The sequence below is a fragment of the Stegastes partitus genome, unplaced genomic scaffold (assembly GCF_000690725.1).
Source record: "Stegastes partitus isolate 25-593 unplaced genomic scaffold, Stegastes_partitus-1.0.2 Scaffold151, whole genome shotgun sequence".
NCBI lineage: Eukaryota > Metazoa > Chordata > Actinopteri > Pomacentridae > Stegastes > Stegastes partitus.
In genome coordinates, this window is record NW_007577882.1 from 160393 (window position 1) to 181147 (window position 20755).

At 40.3% G+C, this 20755-nt stretch overlaps 1 protein-coding gene across 5 annotated transcripts in view; it reads right to left on the reverse strand.

Moving 5' to 3' along the window:
- Positions 1–2514: 2514 nt before the first annotated feature.
- The window catches only part of asic1b (acid-sensing (proton-gated) ion channel 1b), a 169670-nt gene continuing 151429 nt past the window's right edge, over positions 2515–20755 (reverse strand). For all 5 annotated transcript variants that reach the window (XM_008279272.1, XM_008279271.1, XM_008279270.1 and 2 more), the window contains 8 exons: positions 18829–18956; positions 13787–13937; positions 12807–12863; positions 12101–12254; positions 6043–6134; positions 5622–5701; positions 4866–4967; positions 2515–4136 (listed from right to left, as the gene is read on the reverse strand). In XM_008279272.1, the coding sequence (XP_008277494.1) occupies positions 4041–4136; positions 4866–4967; positions 5622–5701; positions 6043–6134; positions 12101–12254; positions 12807–12863; positions 13787–13937; positions 18829–18956 (860 nt within the window). In that variant the 3' untranslated portion in view covers positions 2515–4040. The remainder of the gene's footprint in view (positions 4137–4865; positions 4968–5621; positions 5702–6042; positions 6135–12100; positions 12255–12806; positions 12864–13786; positions 13938–18828; positions 18957–20755) is intronic.

Genomic DNA, 20755 nt, shown 5'->3' on the forward strand with positions numbered 1-20755 from the left:
GTGCTACTATTCCCTTATGTTGTGGAAAATTATTCAGAAAATCTGAAAAAATGAAATTGGTAATGGCACAGCGCAGAAATACTTTACAAAAAAGCATACTTATACAAGTCCTGTCTTTAAGGTTATACTTAATGACCCCTTTCAGAATTATATATTGTTTATTATTGGATTATAATTAATGATATATTAATGTGTAAGCATCTCTTAAAAGTTGGCAAAGGTAGAGCTAATTTGAACTCCTGCCAACTACCTAAATCTATGATTATGTGCCATAATTTCTTGGTTAATTATGTTTGAATTTAACAATTTACCTCTTAAATGTAGTGAAGTAAAAGTACACAGGAGCATAAATGCTTGTAAAGTATCGAAACGTCCAAATCCTCCAATCTGTTACTGGTTGTTAATAATACTTGCACCTTCTGCAAGCGTATGTGCATTTTAACAATAATTTGCAACAGTTTTAATATTAAACTTAAGCTTGCTGTGTCTAACACTAAGCCAGAATTACAATGTTCTTGTTAGTTTTGTACATAAAGGTAAACAGTCCAACAGCAACGTTAAAAAAATAAAATAAAAATAGCATTAACACTGGACCAGAACAAAAGCTTATCCAGTGAATACTGACACAAAATTGGATCAGTTTTGACTCAGTGAATTTAAGGGTGCGTGTATGTTGGAAGTGACAAAACACAGCGCGCCACATTAAGAAATTGTGCAACAGGAGTGTAATCTCCTCAGTGGTGTAGATAATAAGATGTGATAACAGGATTAAGAGGAAATTACCTCTGATGTGAAAAGATCTTATGCGTGAATACGTGTTCACTGACAACAGACGGCAAGATTAGACTGTCAGATTTAGGTGAAAACAGAAGCCCAACAAGTCTCATTAAAATATAACAACAAACACAAGAGGTTCCCTGCATGAGAACGGCCTCCTGTAAATCACATCCAGCTGGCCGCGGTGATTAGCTGAGGGTGTTACAGTCGTTTAAGAAGGACAGACAGTTTGGGATAGATTCCATTAAAGGAGCATCTCTCTCTTATACTGTCCCCCAGATTGGCTGTGTGTCAGCCAACAAGGTGAAAGCAAGGAGAGAGCAGCCATCTCTGATCTTTTTATCTGGCAGCGAGTGATGGCACAATGATTTGACCTCATTCACAGAGGAAAGATGGTGTTGCCAAGATTTCAGTATCTGCTAACGACACGGCAAACTGAACAATTAAGGGCACACGACTGCAGGAAAAACTCGTGCTAAGGCGAGATTCTCAGTTTGTCTGAACTCCCGCTGGTATTGCCACCTCCCACACAACCCCCACCTGCTTTGCCCTGGAGCCTTATCAGGATGCAGCAAGCATCTTCTGCAGGATTTCTGTCACTGGCAGGCTGCTCTCCTGTATCCTGACCCTCCCTGCAATCTTCTGAGTCGCACACTGTCGCTCAGACAAAGACACAAATGCCAGCAGGAAATGAACAGCATCATATTTTATTCCTTGATTAATTTGTCTTCTTGGCAGGTACAACAGAAAATAATAAAACCATCAGGGGGCAAAATCACGTTTCAGACATTCAAAACAGGGTAAAAAAAAAATAAAAATGTCATCAGATGTTGTAGCTGACTCTCGGAGGCTTTAACACTTTTATATTAATACTTGGTTACCAGCTGAGGTTTCTCCTCTCTGAATAAAAAAAAAAAAATGAATACAGGCTCTCATTTGATGAACAATGTTGATGAGTGACTTCCTATTAAAAGAAATCATGAAAAAATGATGAGGCAAAAGTAAACTTCTTGTCCTGACATAACCCTGGATGTCTGGTGGAGGTGGACTGATGTGCAGCAGACCAAGAGACAAACATGATTTTTGAGGCAGACCATGTTTAAGGTCGTATAACTGGGCTCTAATATTCACAGAGTCATGCATCACCAGTCACTTTTCTAAGTGTAGCAGTTGGCAGCACCAGATGTACAGTAGAATAAGAGAGAAGTCGCCCAGAATGTGCGTCTGCTGGCTGACTGACAATTTCGATAAAACTTGTATTGGCTTTGCAGGATATTTCTCATCCATCCTTTTGTCATACAGCAGCTGAAACTGTAATTACATTTCAAGAGCGGGGCGCGCCAAAATACCAATGTTGTGGCTTGCAGCTGTTCAACTGCAGCACAAATGAATGGCTGACGTAGATAAGCAATATCTGGTTTAATACCACACTCCTGCCCCCAAACCGTTTTTCTTAATGCTGATTTAATTAAGCACAAATAAGAAAATGTTATATGAAGCAAAACACAAGATAACATGTTGAGTGGAGAAAAATAGAGATAGCAAATGCCTTGCATGAAGTGCAGAATGCTTAATCAGATTTTCTGAGAGTTACTTGTGATTAAAAACGAACATCTGCACAGTATCTGGAGGTACAAAATACATCCCTTTGCTTTTGTTTGATCATTCAACCAATTGGACAAATAAAGGCTTCAAAAAGGAAATCCACTGATAAGAATAAAACTTCAGAAGACAAAACAGTTTTCCAAAATGATATTTACATTTTATTTATGCTTTGATAACTAAATAGACCAGCCTATTACCTGGAAGATGGAGACAGGATTATCAGGCAATACTGAGTATGTTTTAACATGAAAGAAAAAAACAACTGAAAAACAGTTGGATCAACACGATATTAATATAATGACAATATATCAAGAAGAATAATACGTTTTTTCTTTTACATCACCTCTACATACTGGCGGTATTGTGCTTTGATAAGACTTTTGCAACTGGAACACATACAGAAAAAATTTAACAGCCCCACAAAACTCCAAGGATTTCAGCAATCAACTCTCCTAGAAAAAAAAAAAAAAAAATCATCACCTCACCTCATCCCACAGCTGAGATAAGAGTAAATGAAGCTGAATGAAGACTCTTCGACTCGTTGGGCACATGTGAAAATTCAAATTAACAAAGAAATAAAAAAAATAATAAAAAAAGAAGGATAAGAAATGAAATTAGGTGCAGCTCATCCATTTGCACAATCAACAAACACTCACACCATACCTGCTCGGGTGCTAATGTTAACACCCGAGTACACATGTGAGGGTTCACACGTGCTGACAATCTCTGTCCATGCACACACACAGAAATATATGGGATGTATCATTAGAACATTTTCTTTTCCTGTATATTACTGAGGCAAACTTGGTAATTAGAAAATAATTAGAAAATATGAGAATATATGTATATATATATCGATATACATATTAAATCAATCAAAAATTAGAAATGACATGAGAAACATGCACTGGACAAATACACGCATGCATTTACATGATGACACCTGAAATCTTCACCAGTACATTTTTCAAAGGTAGATGATGCATCTCTACCACCACCAGGACCCCTCTGAATATTTCCCTGCACACTTGACTACAGTCACTGTGAACAAAGATACATTCTCATACAAACTACACAGAGTCCAGATGTTGTTTTATGAAGCACTGCAACAGTTACAGATGTTGCTACATGTACAGTGGAGTAAGCAGTATGAATATTTGCCACACTAGCAGGCCGGTGTTAAAACCATCATGTGTTGCTGTGTTATATAAAGGCATGAGGGCTCTTTTTTCTGATCTTCTGTCTATGGTGAGATAACTGTACATTTTCCCTTATTTGTCTTTGCATTTTTTTTTTTTTCTGTTTGTCTTTTGAAAGAAAGGTCCGTGTTGGCAAGGTTTCTCCATGAGCATCCTTTTGCGGCAGTATTCCAGAGGGAAACACAGAAAGTTTAGAGTGCTGCATGAAATGTTCTCCGGGGAAAAAAAACAACAAAAAAAAACAGATTTTTATACATTTAGGGTTTCCTCTTCACTTGGCCTTGGGTGAAAATTCTTTGTCGTGTTTGATTTGTCTGTTGTCCTCAGTTTTTTTTTAATGTAAAAAGTGCCTCTGTTAGATTTATTATCAGTTCCTCACCCTCCCTGCGGTGGATAGTTCTAGTTGTATGGTTGGCTTTGGTTGCATAACGCGCACTTTGATGCTTCACCCGGGTCTGTTCAGCAAGTGAAGTCTTCAAAGTTACCCTGGCCCGGATGATGAGGTAGCATGTTGCCAGGATATGTCGATGGTGTACGCAGGTTCTCACAAGGAGCCTAACAGAGAAACGCAAAAAGGGAGAGGGTGAAAAGACAGGTAAGATAAAGTAGAGAGGAAGATAAAGACAGAGGAGAGGAATGATCAGCAGCAGAGGAGGCACTGAAATAGAGGAAGAAAAACTTGAAAAACCTCATAAACATGCTCTTAGAAAAACATGACATGAGCAACAAGCTGGGCTTGGAGGGGAGATGAAATAGATTCCAACGGAATACCCTGAAAATGATGAAAATAATGAAGGTGGATGGAAAGAGACGACTACCAAGTAAGCCAGGAAAGCAGATCAGAGGAGGAGCAGATCTTCCTCTCTTTCTCTGCCTGGGCTCTGACTTACAATTAAAGTGAACTGGCTTCATTTACACTTGGAAATAAGTGAGCTGTCACATCTTCCAAAGCTCTAATTCCGGCCTGTCCCTGCTGGTGCTGTCCCCCAGCCTTGATTAAATTCAAGCCACTTTCCGCTCTTCTACTTCTCTCTCTCTCTCAATTTTCTCTCCTTCTCATCCCAATCACTTTTTCGCTATCGTGTCTCTCAAGTCTTTCCCTCCCTGGCTTTCTCCATCTCTGTCTCTACATGCTCTCGTTTGCTCCTCCTCCCACCGCCGCCGCTGTTTTATCCTCCTTTGGCCTGGCTGCAGTTGAGACCAGTGAAGACAAAGGAGAGAGTGTGCCCCTGTCAAAGCAATGTAGTGTGACACAGTGAAAGTACTTAGCAGCAGCCTACTGACATGGCGTTTCACATCATCCAGGCTCAGCACAGCTCCCCGGTCATTGTTGTTGCGGCCTTTGTGTTTCTTCTTCATGCATCGGCACAGCTTGTATTTGATCACCTGAAAGTAAACGAGGATACCCATTACTGACCTTCTGGGACCAAAAGACAACATTCACAATGTTTTTGGTGTTTTTTTTGGTTTCTTGAGATCATCCAGATACTCTCTTCTGTTTTGTGTTTTCATAGCTCAAGCCCACACACTTGGGAGGTTGAAGGAAAAGTCAAGCTGGAATACAAATGAGATTGATTTTATGTATCAAGAAATGTGCTTCTCCATCGATCGTGCACATGAGCAGGTGCTGCTTTTTCCTGTCCAACTTACGCACTCACATGTCCAATCAAGGACTAACAGACACACAAAAACACCACTCAGCTTTGCTTCGAGAGGAGAAAGCTTAGAGGAAGCACGCAGCACAGCGCTACTCTAATGAGAATGGACAGAGACATCCTGACTAATCTAAAATATAATACATCCAAAATGTTAATGTATTCAGCGTTGCTGCTGCTAAAATGTCTGCGCAGGGTTGTGAGGGACAGAGAGTCCGTCATGCTCGCTAAAACACGTCCTTGTGCGGATGGTAACATTGTCTGGAAAACTAAATTTTGTGAGCAAGTAATTCCATAATGGTAGCACAAATTATCATAAAAACTACATTGCACTGGATGTTTTATCTAAGAGAGATGGTCCTGGTGATGACAGGGGATGTTTTACCTCATATAGATAGTCAAAGAGCTCAAGAACGGTGAGGATGCTGGCTCCAATGAAGAGACCCATCTGACCTCCGATATCACCTGAAAAGACAGAAATCAAAGCACAAATTGTACCTTAATACATAACGGAGATCATCTCGGTGCATTTATATGTAACAGAGGTCAGCGCTGAAACACTCTTTTTAAAAAATCTTTATTTACATCTGACAGGTGAGAAATGCAACAGAAATCATACAGATGTTTGCAAATATACCTCTTGAAAAGCTAGATTAAAGAGACAGTTTTGTCTCTTCTGGGACCTGAGCACCTATTATAAAAATGCATGCACTGGCGTTACTGTCACTTTGGATAAAAAGCATCTGTCATGGTGCATACTGTATGTTATCTGTTCCCAAGCAAACACTTGACAGCCGTTTCCTTACCCAGAAGGCCTGCCAATTCGTAAGCTTTCTTTTGTTCAATGGTTTCGTAGTTCAGCGCTTCAAAGTAGATATCCAAAACCAGAATGTTATCACTGTAAACACAGAGGAAAGAAGACAATCTCCAGTCACATATTCAAATGTCTCCGTTTGCATTTTGTACACGTTTCTATCAGAGCATCCTCAGGCAGAGAAAATAGCTGGTGAGTCTGCTACTTCCTGCAGATAACAGAGCAGATGCGTCAAGTTGAGCAAATAACCTGCCACCACTAACTTACTAATTTCCCCTAGGTGGGCCTGGTCATTGAGGAATACAAGGAAATGATGACAGCTGTTTGATTTCAGACTGTGTTAATGTCGAAAACTCAGGACTTCAGCAGAAAGGAAAAGAAAAGGGGATTAGTTTAAAGGCCCAGGGCAAGACAGACTATTATTTTGATTCTTGAATATCCTCTCTGTGGGCGAAGTCAGACTTCACACCCCACTGGAGTCAAGATCAAAACCCCAACTCAACTTTGTAGTTTCTTTTTTTTTTTCCATTCTTGGTTCTCCGTTTTATTACTGAAATTTAAGTCAAGTCAAGTGATGATCTGTCAGTGCTGAAAGAAACTCGGTCAAAGCTGAGGGCTGACTTTAAATGGCAAAATGCAAATTACAGCTGGTAATGTGGAAATGGAGACGTACTAATAGAAAATGAACGCACAACATTGTCTCGTTTCATGTGAATCGTGGACGATGAATTTCACCTCCTTTAATTTGACGCACTGACTTTTCTAAAAGCACATAAAATATCCATAGGAAATATTATTATTATATGGACAATTGTCAAACATAATTTTAGAATTAGAAAAAGAATATGAACAATGACTCTGCTCCATGTAGTGTCAGAGAAAGGATCTGGCTCACTGAGAGGAAATGGAACTTTCAAGTCAAACCGCAAACGTTTGCTTGAAATACAAAAATATGATGTTGTTAAGTACAGTTGAAACCCAAAGTTTACATACACTGTATAAAAAGACACATCCTTTTTTTTCTCACTGTCTGACATAAAAATCAGACTAAACTTTTCCTGTTTCAGGTCAGTTAGGATTACTACAATTATTTCTATTTGCTAAATACCAGAATAATGTGTGAGAGAGAATGTTTTAGAGAATTTTTTATTACTTTCTTCAAAGTCAGAAGTTTACATACACTAACATTACAATGCCTTCAAGCTATTTGGAAAAGCCCAGATGATGATGTCATGGCTTTGGAAGCCTTTGATAGGTTAATTGACAACATTTGAGTTAACTGGAGGTACACCTGTGGATGTATTTTAAGGCACACTTCAACACACTGCTTCTTTTTGTGACAACATGGAAAATGTAAAGAAATCAGCCAAGATACCACAAAGAGAATTGTGGATCTCCACAAGTCTAGTTCGTTCTTGGGTACAATTTCCAGATACCTGAAGGTTCCACGTTCATCTGTTCAAACAATTATGCGCAAGTACAAACACCATGGGAATGTCCAGCCATCATAGCGCTCAGGAAGGAGACGGGTTCTGTGTCCCAAAAATGAACACGTTTTGGTGTGTGAAATGTGCATATCAACCCCAGAACAAAAAGACCTTGTGAAGATGATGTTGACTGAAGCTGGTAAGAGAGTGTCATTATTCACAGTGAAACGAGTCCTGTACCAACATGGGCTGAAAGGCTACTCAGAGAGGAAGAAGCCATTACTCCAAAAGCAACATTAAAAAGCCAGATTACAGACCTTAATTTTTTGAGACATGGCCTGTAGTCTGATGAAACTAAAACTGAACTGTTTGGTCATAGTGACCATCGTTACATTTGGGGGAAGAAAAATTCAATTCAATTCAATTTTATTTGTATAGCGCATATTTACAACAACAAGTCATCTCATAGCGCTTCACAAAGGCAGAAACACCCAGCAATCCAAAACATTTGGATTCCCTATAAGTTTCAGCAGTCTGCAAGCAGTCTGCAATAGTGGGAAGGAACCGAAAACCCCCACAGGGGAAAAAAACCAGGTATGGTTTGACCATTAAGCCTCGGACAGAACCAGGCTCAGGGAGGGACGGCCATCTGCCTTGACCCGTTGGGTGGATGTAGGATGAATTATAAAATTTAGTGTACAGTTAAACAAGTTATTAGAAGTTATTGTCCTTTTGTTCCTCCATTTCAAATGGACCAATGAAATATTCCATTTCGTGGTTGGTTGGAGGTAACAGGAGGCATCATGGTGGGGGCAGCAGGATGCAGAAGGTGAAAAAGGGGGAAACTTGCAAGCCTGAGAACATCATCCCAACTGTGAAGTACGGGGGTGGCAGCATCATGTCTTGGGAGTGTTTTGCTGCAGGAAGGACTGGTGCACTTCACAAAACAGATGATCATGAGGAAACAACATTATGTGGAAATATTGAAGTAACCTCTTAAGACATCAGCCAGGAAGTTAAAGCTTGGGCACAAATGGGTCTCCCAATGAACACTGACCCTAAGCATATGCCAAATTAGTTACAAAGTGGCTCAAGGACAATATAGTCAATGTTTTGGAGTGGCCATCACAAAGCCATTAATCCCATAGAAAATTTGCAGGCAGAACTGAAAATGCATGTGTGATCAAGGCAGCCAACAAACTGGACTGAGTTACAACAGTTCTGTCAGAAGGAACGGACCAGACTTCCAGCAAACTATTGTGAGAGGCTTGTGGAAGGAAACCCAAAACATTTGACCCAAGTTATACAGTTTAAAGGCAATGCTACCAAATACTAAGGACATGTATGTAAACTTCTGACTTTGAAGAAAGTAATAAAAAAAATCCTCTAAAAAAATTCTCTCTCTCATTATTCTGGCATTTAGTAAATAGGAATAATTGTAGTAATCCAAACAGACCTAAAACAGGAAAAGTTTAGTCTGATTTAATGCAAGACAGTGGAAAAAAAAGGTTGTAGATCTTTTTGTACAGTGTATGTAAACTTCTGGTTTCAACTGTATATATGTATTCATTATTCTGACACTATCACATATAACTCCAATTGCAAGTCAGCGGGCAGTGTTTCTATTTATTTACTTACATTTCTAAGTGAAGAACTAGGATATTTTCAAAGTGTGCATCACTTCATTGTATTGCAGTTGAAGTTGTATGGACAGATGTTGTTTCTCCAGCTTTTTATTTTCACCTGAAGCCATTCTGAATTGGATCAAGGTTTTAGAGCATCAGCTTTTAGAAGTTGTGGCACTTATTTCTTTTTGTTGAGTCGTGGCCACAGCAGCTGAGGCCCAAAGTTTTCTAGTAGAGAGCACATTTGTCAGATTTCCCGCTGAAGCAGCGTCACAGCAATGGAGGCAATTACATCAGATCAGTCCTAAATGCTTTTGGAACAGCTAGTATATAGAATATGGTTTGAACATTAAGCCGTGTCATTTTCATACTTTCATTCTGTTTTTAAATGTGATTCATGACTGGCACAAAAACTTGCCATCATCAGCAGCTTCAGGAACATCTTCATTTTCAGTGAAAGTACTTTAAAAATGAACCAATATCAAAGTGCAGGTTTAAATTACACCTGCAAGTAAAGCTGGAAACAGTTACAACATTCATATATTGCATTTATACATCACATTTAGCTCCTTTCCGTGTTTATTCATTACTTTCAGTTAATTATTCTAATAATTTATCTATCAGTGTTTCTTTTGTGCTCATTTGTTTATCCATTACTTTTTACTATTTAAACTTTTGTTATGTTTAAATATTTATTTCATTGATTCACCTCTCTGTTGCTGACTGATTTTTATGGACACTCAAGCACAACATGGTGTAAAAAGGCTGATTCAATGAGTGAAGATGCATTTTAAATTACATATTTTGATTTTTTTCAGTTTCTTTGTGCTACTCAAGAGCTACCTTCCAGCTGCATTCTGAGTGTGTCAACTACATTATAAAAGGATTTATCATAAATCCATTTTATCAGGTAGTGTCACTGAGACTGAGCTCTTTATTCCATCCTCTACCACTTGTACCTACACCTGCTCCCGTACCCTCTGTACCGCGGGGGGCAACCCTGGTCGAGGGTCACTGATCTGGTTGAGTTGTGTCTTGTTATTACTGACATCCCTGGGTATTTTTCCTGATTTGTAGGCCTCCCGTGTGGAGTGTCATTCTGAAGCTGATGCTGCCTCTCTGTCAGATGTTCTCACCGCTTAGTGAGTAACTTGAAAAACATCTGAACCGAGCTGCTGTCAAACAGCGGATTAAGCTAAGTGTCTAACTGTCTGTCTGTTTGTGGTTCCCAGCAGAAAGAAAGTCCACTGTCACAGACTTCAGTTTCACACCACTAAACACTGTGCAGCCGGTATACCCCAACACTTCAGCTAATGTTCATCTGACTGACAACACTTGGAAATATGGCCAGTCAAAAAAAAAAAAAAATGAACTGGATGGATTCACATCTTTCCACGGGGAATTAAAATAACTTTCTGAAGGGAGAAGTGAAAGGTTTTTACAGCACTCTGGCTACATATGGTGTAATTATCTTGTCCTCAACTGCTCTGCTGGGAATGATAGATAAAAGATTCAACTAATATTGTACCCTCTCCTCATTTCCTTTAACTACTTTTGATCTTTTCAGTATATTTGGCCAAGAGACACTCAATACTTAGCTCATTAATCAAGTTAAGCTCTGACTGTGAGCTCTTTATTATATTTTCCCACCTAAATAAAAAAAAAATCTGGGTTAAAGAAAGTGAATGGGGAGCGATTGTCACTGAGGAGCCTTTAGGCAAGTCAGTTAAAGAGTGAGTCAAAACAAAACACATAAATTGTGTTTTACAATTAACTGAGGAGGCAATTTAACTTGTTTGGTGGCAATTTTATTATCTTTACGGGTAACTGACATAGATGACGTGACCTTGCATCAGGAGATTTACGGCGCTGCTTTAATGCTGTTTGTTTCCTAAAGTGGTTTAATCCATTTAATGCAATGGTAAAGATCGGGCTTTTGTCCTAATCTCTCACAATCAAGATAGCAAGCTATATTTGCATCTTGTCGGCTGTGAATGGCAAAACAATCACAGAGAAGGAAAGCCACCACAGAGGAGAGGGAACTAGAATTAGGCCATAATACGAGGGAGCCACAGCATGTCACATTCTGAGTACAAATTTGGTTTTGCACGCCTGGAGAAACTTGCTTCGGCTCTCACAATGTTTTCACTAGGCTTTTGCAAGTTTTTCTATCTTCATTCAGTGACCTAAGACCACATTTCTAAATTACGAACGTATCGCCTCATGAGAAACAGTGCTAGAGTGTGAAGCCTTATGTAATGCAGGCGAGACAGAAGATGATGTCCGTTGCATGTTTTTTTTCCTTTTTTTTCTTCATTATATAATGGCTTTTGGTAAAACGTAACTCCTTTCTGAAAAATTCTTTTGGATATATTCTCACAAAAACCTTGAGCTAGATGCAAGACATGGAACATTTTCTTTTGTAGCAGACTTTGTCGAGTTTGAGACAGAAGACAAAGCTTTGTGTTTGCAGTGTAAAATTGTAAGAAGTGATGTTCATGTCTGACAAATGTTTTACTGTTGCAACAGTATTTTTGGTGCCTTTTAAGTTCATGTGGGCAAAACATAATAACTAACTGACAAAGTTCATCAAAATAACTGCATTTTTTGAGGGGAGAAATGTTTGAAAAATGCAAAAAATCATAGCAAAGGCAAGTGCAGCTGATACATAAAGTAGTGTTGGGTGATATGTTAACACAATGTGTAAAACAATAACACAACATGATCATAACATCACTTTATAACTACGCTAAAAGTTGATAAATGACATCGAATGCCCCCCAAAAACTTCTGAAAGGCACTTATTATAAATGACGAATGGGTGATGAGTTTAATTTTGAGGTGCTTCAAGTGTAACAGCTCAGTCTGCAGTAAAAGATTGGTTGCAATGAAGAGCATCAGTGTAAAAATACAAAAAAAAAAAATTAAAAATGAGAAAAGCAGCTCTGAAAAATCCAAGCTGGTTTCGGAGAAGTAAAACATCAAAAAAATGACTCACGCTATGTACTGCTCTGTCTTGTTGAATTTCTTGGCGAGGTACTTGGCTGACGCTTTGCTGGGTATCTTGACGAAGGACAGCTCTTTACCGTAGCGTGTCAGGTTGCATGGCGTCTCGCACACGCAGTAGTCATTGTCTCTCTCGACAAGGAAGTCTGAAAAATGAAGCAGACACACGGAGAGGGAGGAGGGAGGCAGAGAAACAGATAAAGATTGAAATAAAGAAGACACGGGGACAGACAGATTTATCGTCACCGCAGGACGACAAACAAAATACCCGCTGAGTGAGAGGCATCAGAGAGAACTTGTGAAAAGATGCCGTGAGGAGCGACCCTCGACACCCCAACAAGAAATACACGAGATATAAGACACATGCCGACAGAGTCAGAGCGACAGCAGCAGCCAGAGGCCGACACGTGAGCCGGTGTCATGAGAGACTGTGAGATTGTGAGTCAGTAAGAAAACAAGCAAACAGACATGAAAGGCCTGAGAGGTATCAGTTGATGGAGAGACAGGGGAGTGTGAAAAGAAGAGCCCCAGTGCCAGGCCTGAGGTTTTACTATTGGCTACCACCAGGCTGAAGGAACACTATTATCTGTTATCTGCTTGGATCAGGAGCTCTGAACAGCAGGACATACACACTAAACAGTGTACACACAGACACACATGTGCAAACACGCAAGCAGCATGCTGGTTTATCTCCTCACCCAGGGCAGGATCTGCACACTCCTTGTACTGCTCCGGGGTGCAGTATGGGGCATCTCCTAAGGACAGGCAGAAGAAACACAATGTTCTCAGTCTGAGCAAAGACAGGGAGAAAGCAGGTTGCAAAGAAAACTGGGCTAATAATTAATTTTGTTTCTTCATTACTGCCCTTACCACAATTGGATATTCATCATAAATTTAATTACATCTTATAATTGATTTGATTATACTGTCTACTTTTGCTGCCTCATAACTGCTTTCACGTCACCCTTGTTTCCATCTGTCTGTCTGTGGCAGCTGAACCGCACCTCTGTCACTCTATGAGGACAACCCTGGAACAAGACATGCTGTGAATGTAGAGGGAATTATTTATTTTTTTATTTGGTTGGTACTCTTTAAAAATCACTCTAATGAGAAGGAGATTGGAGAGATGCACGGGAGCAGAGCACAGTCCACGGGGTGGGGGGGCAGGAGGTTTTAAACAGGCGTGTTCCCTGTAGACTCACATTAATCAACTGCACAATCACTTGGAGATAGCAGCTAATCCTGATTATCACACAGACAGATTGTCAGGCCATCTATGTGAAAGAGACATTAACAATTATTAGACAGGTGAGTGAGGGGTAACGGAGGCCAAATCCGAATGCTTCCTCTGTGCCAAACTCCTTTTCAATTTGCCATTTGAGATGCCACACAGTGATTAAATGTAGGCGGTAGACAGCCAATGCCAGCTGTAATCACTGCACAAACACAAAGTGAAAACAGTCGAGTTTTCCGATCCACTGGAGTGTGAAAGTATCTGATTTTCTGCAGTCGCTCGCAAAAAGCTGTTTGTTCCTCGAGAATAGTTTTTGCCACTGCAGATCCAAATCAAAGTATTTCCGAAGAGATTACAAGACCAGTCACTCCAGCACTTCACATTTTTATAAATGAATGTAGCTTTATCTGTATCCAGCAGTGACGTTCCCCCTCTGGTGCCTACCAGGCATGTGGACCATCCTGCAGTTGCAGTTCTCCACCAGGTATCGCGTCTCACAGTCGATCCGGCAGGCCGTGATGCTGTAACTGTTGAAGAATTCGGAGTCCATCGGCGTGGCTTTGCAGTCCCCCCACGGCGGAGGCAGGTACGTCAGCTGAAAGACAGGCAGGACCACTTTAGTAATAAAAATTGCTGTCTGTTGAGCATGCTGTCGTGCAGCTTGTTAATGCAGTAGTTTGACCTTGTACTTTCTGTCAATATGATGACAAACTTGTTACTCTGTCTATATGAGAGGCCATAACACGTTTACTGTATTTGGCACAGATGATGAATCTCGTTCAAACTCCACAGTGAATACATGTGTATAACGGTGGTTGTCGTGGGAGCCTCTCTCCTACGCTTCTCCTATTCCGAGTCTCCCTCTGTGTTTTCATTGTACTGCCCACTCCTATGCAGGAACTGAATAGTATCAGCTGTGTAGAAGAGCTGTGATGTCGTGAGAGTTTCTCTCTAAAGAGCTTCACTGTAGGACAAAACATCATGTTTTCTGTGTTGATCCACAAATGTACACTTTCCTTCACATCTGTGCATATCTGTTCTAGACCCAAGAGTCTAACACAGACAGACTCTCTCCTGTGATCTTCTGTCTGTCCTTGCTCTTGTGCTGTGCTATTACTCTGCACATTTTCATGCTTGCGCTCAACATGTAATTGCATATTTTTCTTTGCAAATGTAACAAATGTGCATGTTCCATTATTATATACTGAAAAATGCACAGTCCATCTACTATCAGCCTGTCATATTCCTGAAAATTTTACCGCTTTAACATCTCTGAGCAACTCTTTACCGAGCAATTTCCCCACAGGGAATAAGTAATTCTTATTCTGATTATACAGTGTAGTCTGTACTATGCATATATTACACAGATTTATTTTTTAAAAACTAATATTGCATGCTAATAAGCCACAACATTAAAACCCCTAACAGCATAAGTGAATAACAATGATCCTACCATTACAATACAGTGTTCTACTGGGAAACCTTGAGTCCTGGCGTTTGTGTGGATGCAACGAGACAAATACCACCTATCTAAACAATGTTCCAGACCAAGCCCACCCTTCATGGTAACGGCATTCCCCAGTGCCAGGACAATGCCACACCACAAAAACTAATCAGGAATCACTCAAGGAACACGACAAAGAGCGCAAGATGTTAAACTGGCCTGCAAAAGAGTATCTGTGACATGTGCTGAAAGATCCTGGGCCCCGACCCGCAACCCACATAACCCGAAGGATCCACGTCCAACGACCCAGTGCCAGACAGATCCGGAGACCAGCAGAGGTCCTGTGTCCATGTCCTGGAGGGTCATAGCTGTTTTGGCAACACAAGTGGGATCCACAGTTTGAGGCAGGTGGCTTTAATGTTGTGGCATGTTAGTGTAAAAGTAGTTTTTATCTTTTTTGAATACCCGTCATGTTTAATTTAATAACTATTTTTTCACTCCCATGAGATCCTATTTTCTACATTAACTGTTTTCTATCTTAAGTTCCAGAAAATAGGAAAAAAAAATGTCAATCACAATTTCCCCTAAAGTCCAATTTGGCATCTTCATATTCCTTGTTTTATACAACCAACAGACCAAGTCACAGAGGGATTGAGTTTGCCATAAAATTTTTTTTTAAAAAAAGCAGAAAATATTCCCATTTGAGGAGCTGACACTTCTCTGCTTCTCCACACTACTTTGTTTGGACCAGTTTAGACCACTTAAATAACAGAAGGGAAAAATCTGCTGCATTAAATGAAATAGGAAGCCATTAAAAGCCCTTGTCTGTTTCCGTCTCATCAGTTCAAACGGTGCATCACTGAGTACTCACACAGCAATAAATTAAAGGCCACTGTTGTGATTTAGGGACTTGGATTTTACAATTTGTACTAAAGTGCAAGAGGCAGTCACGGGTGTCACACACTGGATTTGGTTACTAATAACCCAATGTGACGCTTTAACATGCGCGTACAGTATTCACACGCAGACACATACAGTACAACACACACAAGAAAGCCAGATAGCTGCAACTAAAATCTAATCGGGAGACGATAATGATTCTTTGGCTTAATTTCTACACCAAGGACATTTCCCAAAGTCAAGCAGGACATAAAACCCATCCGAGCTGGGCAAAGTGTGATAATCAATAATAGGTGCATGTGTATTTATTCACCTCATCACATGGACAAGAGCTATTGAAGGGGATATATGACTTGCTAATGGCTCTCCTATGCACAGACATCTGCTATTTAGATTTCTCTGCATTTTTCAAAGGCTCTACTCAGTCTTCCTTAACCACATTTAGGCTACATTACTTCCCACTGAGTAGATTCCTGCAAGAGCGTATATCTGTAAGTGTGGACGAAAGCGAATCTGACATGAAAGATTTCTGGACATTTCAGTGTGCTGTTAGCTATTTAATGACCATGAAGAAGAAAACAAATCATGTTAAGATTGTGACCTAAATCCCCCCTTCATTAACTGAGGGGGAGACAGCAAACCAAACGTATAAAGACGGGAGTCAGTACAGCCAGGCTGAATGGACAGTGAAAGAGGAGGATGGAGAAATTTTGGAGGGGAAACATTTTGAAGATTTAGCTTTTTATGTCAAGTAGGGAGGGATATTGCAGATTTTTCTTTTGTGGGATCATTGTGAGTGACAGTTTGGCTGGCTGAGAAGTCCCAGACAGCTTTACACTACAGGACTGCTGAAGCAGGGAGTTGAACGAGTGTGAGTAAACTGCATTAGATTAATGAAGAGTGAGTCTGCCAGACAATGGAATATATATATATATATAGAGAGAAGCAAGAGGAGGAGCGAGAGTGGAGAAACATATTAAAGAGAGAGGGAATTGTATTAGAGGAATTGTAATGACTGTTGGAGAGGAAAAAAAAGTAATGGAGCTGGTGAGAAATAGAGAAAAACAAAGAAGGACACTCTCCTGCAGACGCGACATTGGCAGCATGCAAAATCCAGCAGCAGCCTGCCGACACCGGAATGCACTCACTGGTAGTGTGAACGTGGAAGGACTGAGATCACTCCCAAATCCACCTCTTTCTCTCCTCTATTCATTATGCATGGTTCTGTAGCATATTAGGGGCCAGAGTATATGATTTGTCTGGCTGCTTGCTGGCCATCGCGCCCACAGAATTATTCACAGTTCAGAGGAATAACCTACATTCACTTCATTTCACTCCCACAAGCTGACTGGGGGGAAAGTTTGTGCTCTTTATCTATGCTAAGGAACCATATGGGTCACTATTAGGGCTGTAAAGGTCTCCAAGGGGCCCACAAACATGAACAGTTCTTTCAGCTGCACTGTGGCATTTGTGGCTAAGTGGTAAAAGTCTTTCCAGTCAACAAAAAACTGCCTTTTTTACCCTTCGCAATATTAAAAGAGAATAAAAACCGTCCATCCTTTACGGATGGGTTCATGGCAAACTTTCTGCCTTCTCGGTGAAAAAGGCAAAATTATGTTTTTTAACATCTTTTGTGTGAAAGAAGAATAGCATTTGTCCTTCAAAACACAGCATAGTGCGCATAGTGCAGTGCTTACCTTGTAGGAAGCCTCATTTCAACTCCCTGGAGTCCCACAAAAGCCTTGAACAGAACCAGTGACAAAGTAACTCTCCTTGGTGGCTCAATCACTGAGCCTTATGTACCGTGAGATCTGTCCTGTGCTTTTAATTTCAGTTTTCAGTTCATGAATTACTTGTTCTATGAACTGTTTTTCTGTCAGCTTCACAAGCCATGTTGTTGTTAGTACACAGCACACAATGTGTGCTCACTTTGAGACCTCTGTAACAGCCAGAAAACTAAAAACTGCCATCAAAAAGAGGTGAAACTGTGTGCATTGCAATTTGTGTAGAGTGATATTTCCATCTGAAATATCTCTTAATAATGCTTTAAATACATTCAGAACGTGTAACATTTGCCCCAACATTATTCAACCCACAGAGGCTTGCTCTGATAAGCTTCGCAAACTGAACAGCTTGTGCTCACTCACAGTTTAAATTTCAAATGATTGAGATACCGACTGGCTGAGGAAAGTTCAGTAAAGCTCTGTCTGGTGGGAGTGACGGGGCCAGACAAGGGCAGCGGCATCAGGAGCGCCTGGGAGGCAGAAGAAAAGATCCTCCAGATGGTTGTGAATGAGGGGGAGTGAGCGGTGGAGTGTGAGCGCTGCTGGGACACAGGACAGGGCTTGATCAAGCCTGGCAGGGTCACCTGGGCGCAGTAGGAAGTCTGATGCTGAAAGCCCCCATAGTGTGGAACTCCACCAGTCTTACACATCTAAGTTTGTTTACAAGTTTTAGGGGAGTAGTGCTGCACATTTGGGGGGGGGGCAGCAGTAACTTTTTTGTGCTATGATAAATTGCCTCAAGTGATGTTACTTGAAGCAGCTTCTGTTGGGACTGAAGTGTACAAGTTTGACAATAAAAGAAAAAAATAAAAACATTTGGGGCTGTGGTGTTAGCGAAGAAGTGGTTACCAGACCTCATCTTTGCCCGAGGCTGGCGGCTCAAGGCTACATTAGTTGCTCCTTGCAGAACACACTTGAATCTCAGACCATCAGAGGTCAGGCTGCATTGTGGGTAACACTGCTGCCATGTTTTAACAACAATGTGTGTAATAAAAAAAAGACAATATGTCTGGATTCCTGCTTGAGGGATAGTGCTACTAAGAATTATGACTGGAGTATTTTTTGAGAGGAGACTAGCAGCATGGCTGTTGGTAATTATTGATCTACAGTGACAGATAAGAAACAAAATAGACTTAAAATACCTTAATTATTCAGTTGCTAAAATCTGGAATCATTTTTATATAATTTGATCCTTCTGACAGTGCAAAGATTATTTATTTTGCAGAAAATATATTTTTGAAATCTCAAAAATTTGATTAAAAGGCTAATATTAACTTCAAGTCTGTTGTTGACAAAGTACGCTGAGATATGTTATTGTATTTTCAGTGTTTCACTTCGTCATCTTTCCCAAGACGTACCCGCTGTTCCTGACAGGAGACAAAGGTCTGAAACCCCGGCGCCACTCCGAAGCCCAGCTGGTCTATGAACGGCGGCTCATCCTGGGTGTGGATCTGAACTTTGATCCCTGCTTCAAACGATGTCTCGTCTGTTGACAAGAAGAGGTCAGGACATTTACAACAGGGACGATTTGTATGCACACACTGGCCTACAGGATCTAACCAGCAGCAGTTGTCTCTAATCAAATGGAGACGAAGCTTTGAAGTGCGAATATGTTTCAGCCATCTAAAAAACAGGCTGAAGAATGAACAATTAAAGAACAACACAAACAAACAAATGACAAATTGAAAAACTTTTTTGTTTCAGCTGGAAAGAAGCATTCATAGGGACCGACTGCTTCCCCATAAGTTAAACCTGTAGTCTTCAATAGACGACAAACACAGTGTGGTCTTTCGGGAGTTTATAATGAATGAGGAGTGGAAGGATGAACTTCACAAATAGACCAGCTGATGACAATACATGCCCCACAGGAGTCTCACATGCTATAAGAGGGAAATGTGAATGAATAAAAAAATTAATAAATAAAAGATGGTGAGGAAAAAGGAAAATCAATACAGCTGACAGCTTCCTTTGCTACAGCACTCTGCTGTATGGATTTTACATGAAGCAGATGGGCCTCTTTGATACTGATATCAGGGGATCATCACGATGACATGGTGACTCAAACCTACACTTGTGCAAATATCTATCTATCACATTTACAGAGACCTGGAACTGCTTATCTTGGTGATAGCAGGTTGGATTTAAGAGACTTAGCTCTTTTTTTTGAGTGCTGGATCGGGGATAAAGTACCATGTCTGCTTCCTGCCTTCTTGTCTTCCAGATAGTCGCTCGGTATCATCTTCTAAGTGCCAGGATTCTCTCACCATTTTCAATTAAAGAGCTCAAAGATGCAGCTGGAATTCAGCAGGAGAGCTCTGACAAGGAGTGACAGACTTTAACTGTTACACAGTGCTTTTCTGAGGCCTGATACAAATCCATTTTATGCTGCTGCCAAGACAAATGCTTGAAGCCTGGAGCAGCGCATACACATGCAGTAAGTAGTGCTCACACTGCTGCTCGCAAAAGTTTATGTCATCTTTAAGTCATGGCCATCTGCCGTCCTTATACAGCTGAATTAACTGAGTAAGAACTGAACCTTGGGATGAAATGAAACATTTACCAAATGTGACACTATACAAGCATTTTTAATTGCCTTAAAGATATTTCATAGACCATGCTTTCATGTGAAATAACTCCAGGTATGTGACAATTATACACAGAATTTCTTCGCACAGACGTTGATATAATCGGGAGTGGTTGACAAAAAAATCACGACCTTGTCAGTTATTTGTATGAAAAATGATTTTCACAGCCGCCAACACACACATTTTCCCACTCTTGTGAGTACACGATGCTTACTAATACAGGACATGTTGCGTGGTTTGGTTAGGATTTTATTTTTGGTGCCCTCATTTCCTCCCACAGTCCACAGACATGCAGGTCAGGTGAAGCTGAAACTCTAAATTGATATGCTGTCCCAGTAGTAACCCGCCTCTTGCCTAATGCCTGCTGGGATAAGCTTCAGAATGTATGAATTTACCTGCATTAGATAACAAAACGGCAAAGTAAACATTTATTTTTTTAAAGACAGGTAGCACAAACACACTTGTCAAGTAGAATATTCCACCAAAAAAAGTAAGACTGTTAGGTTTCAAATTATATAAAAAAACAGATAAAGGTGGGATTTATAGACAACAGCAGCTTCACCAAGATCACAGTTAAAGTGTTTTGCATATGAAATGAAATGAAAATGAATGAAAATGAAATGAAAAATGAAATGAATGAAAGAATGAAATGAAATGAAAAATACTTTATTTATCCCAGAAGGGAAATTCAATCTTGTAA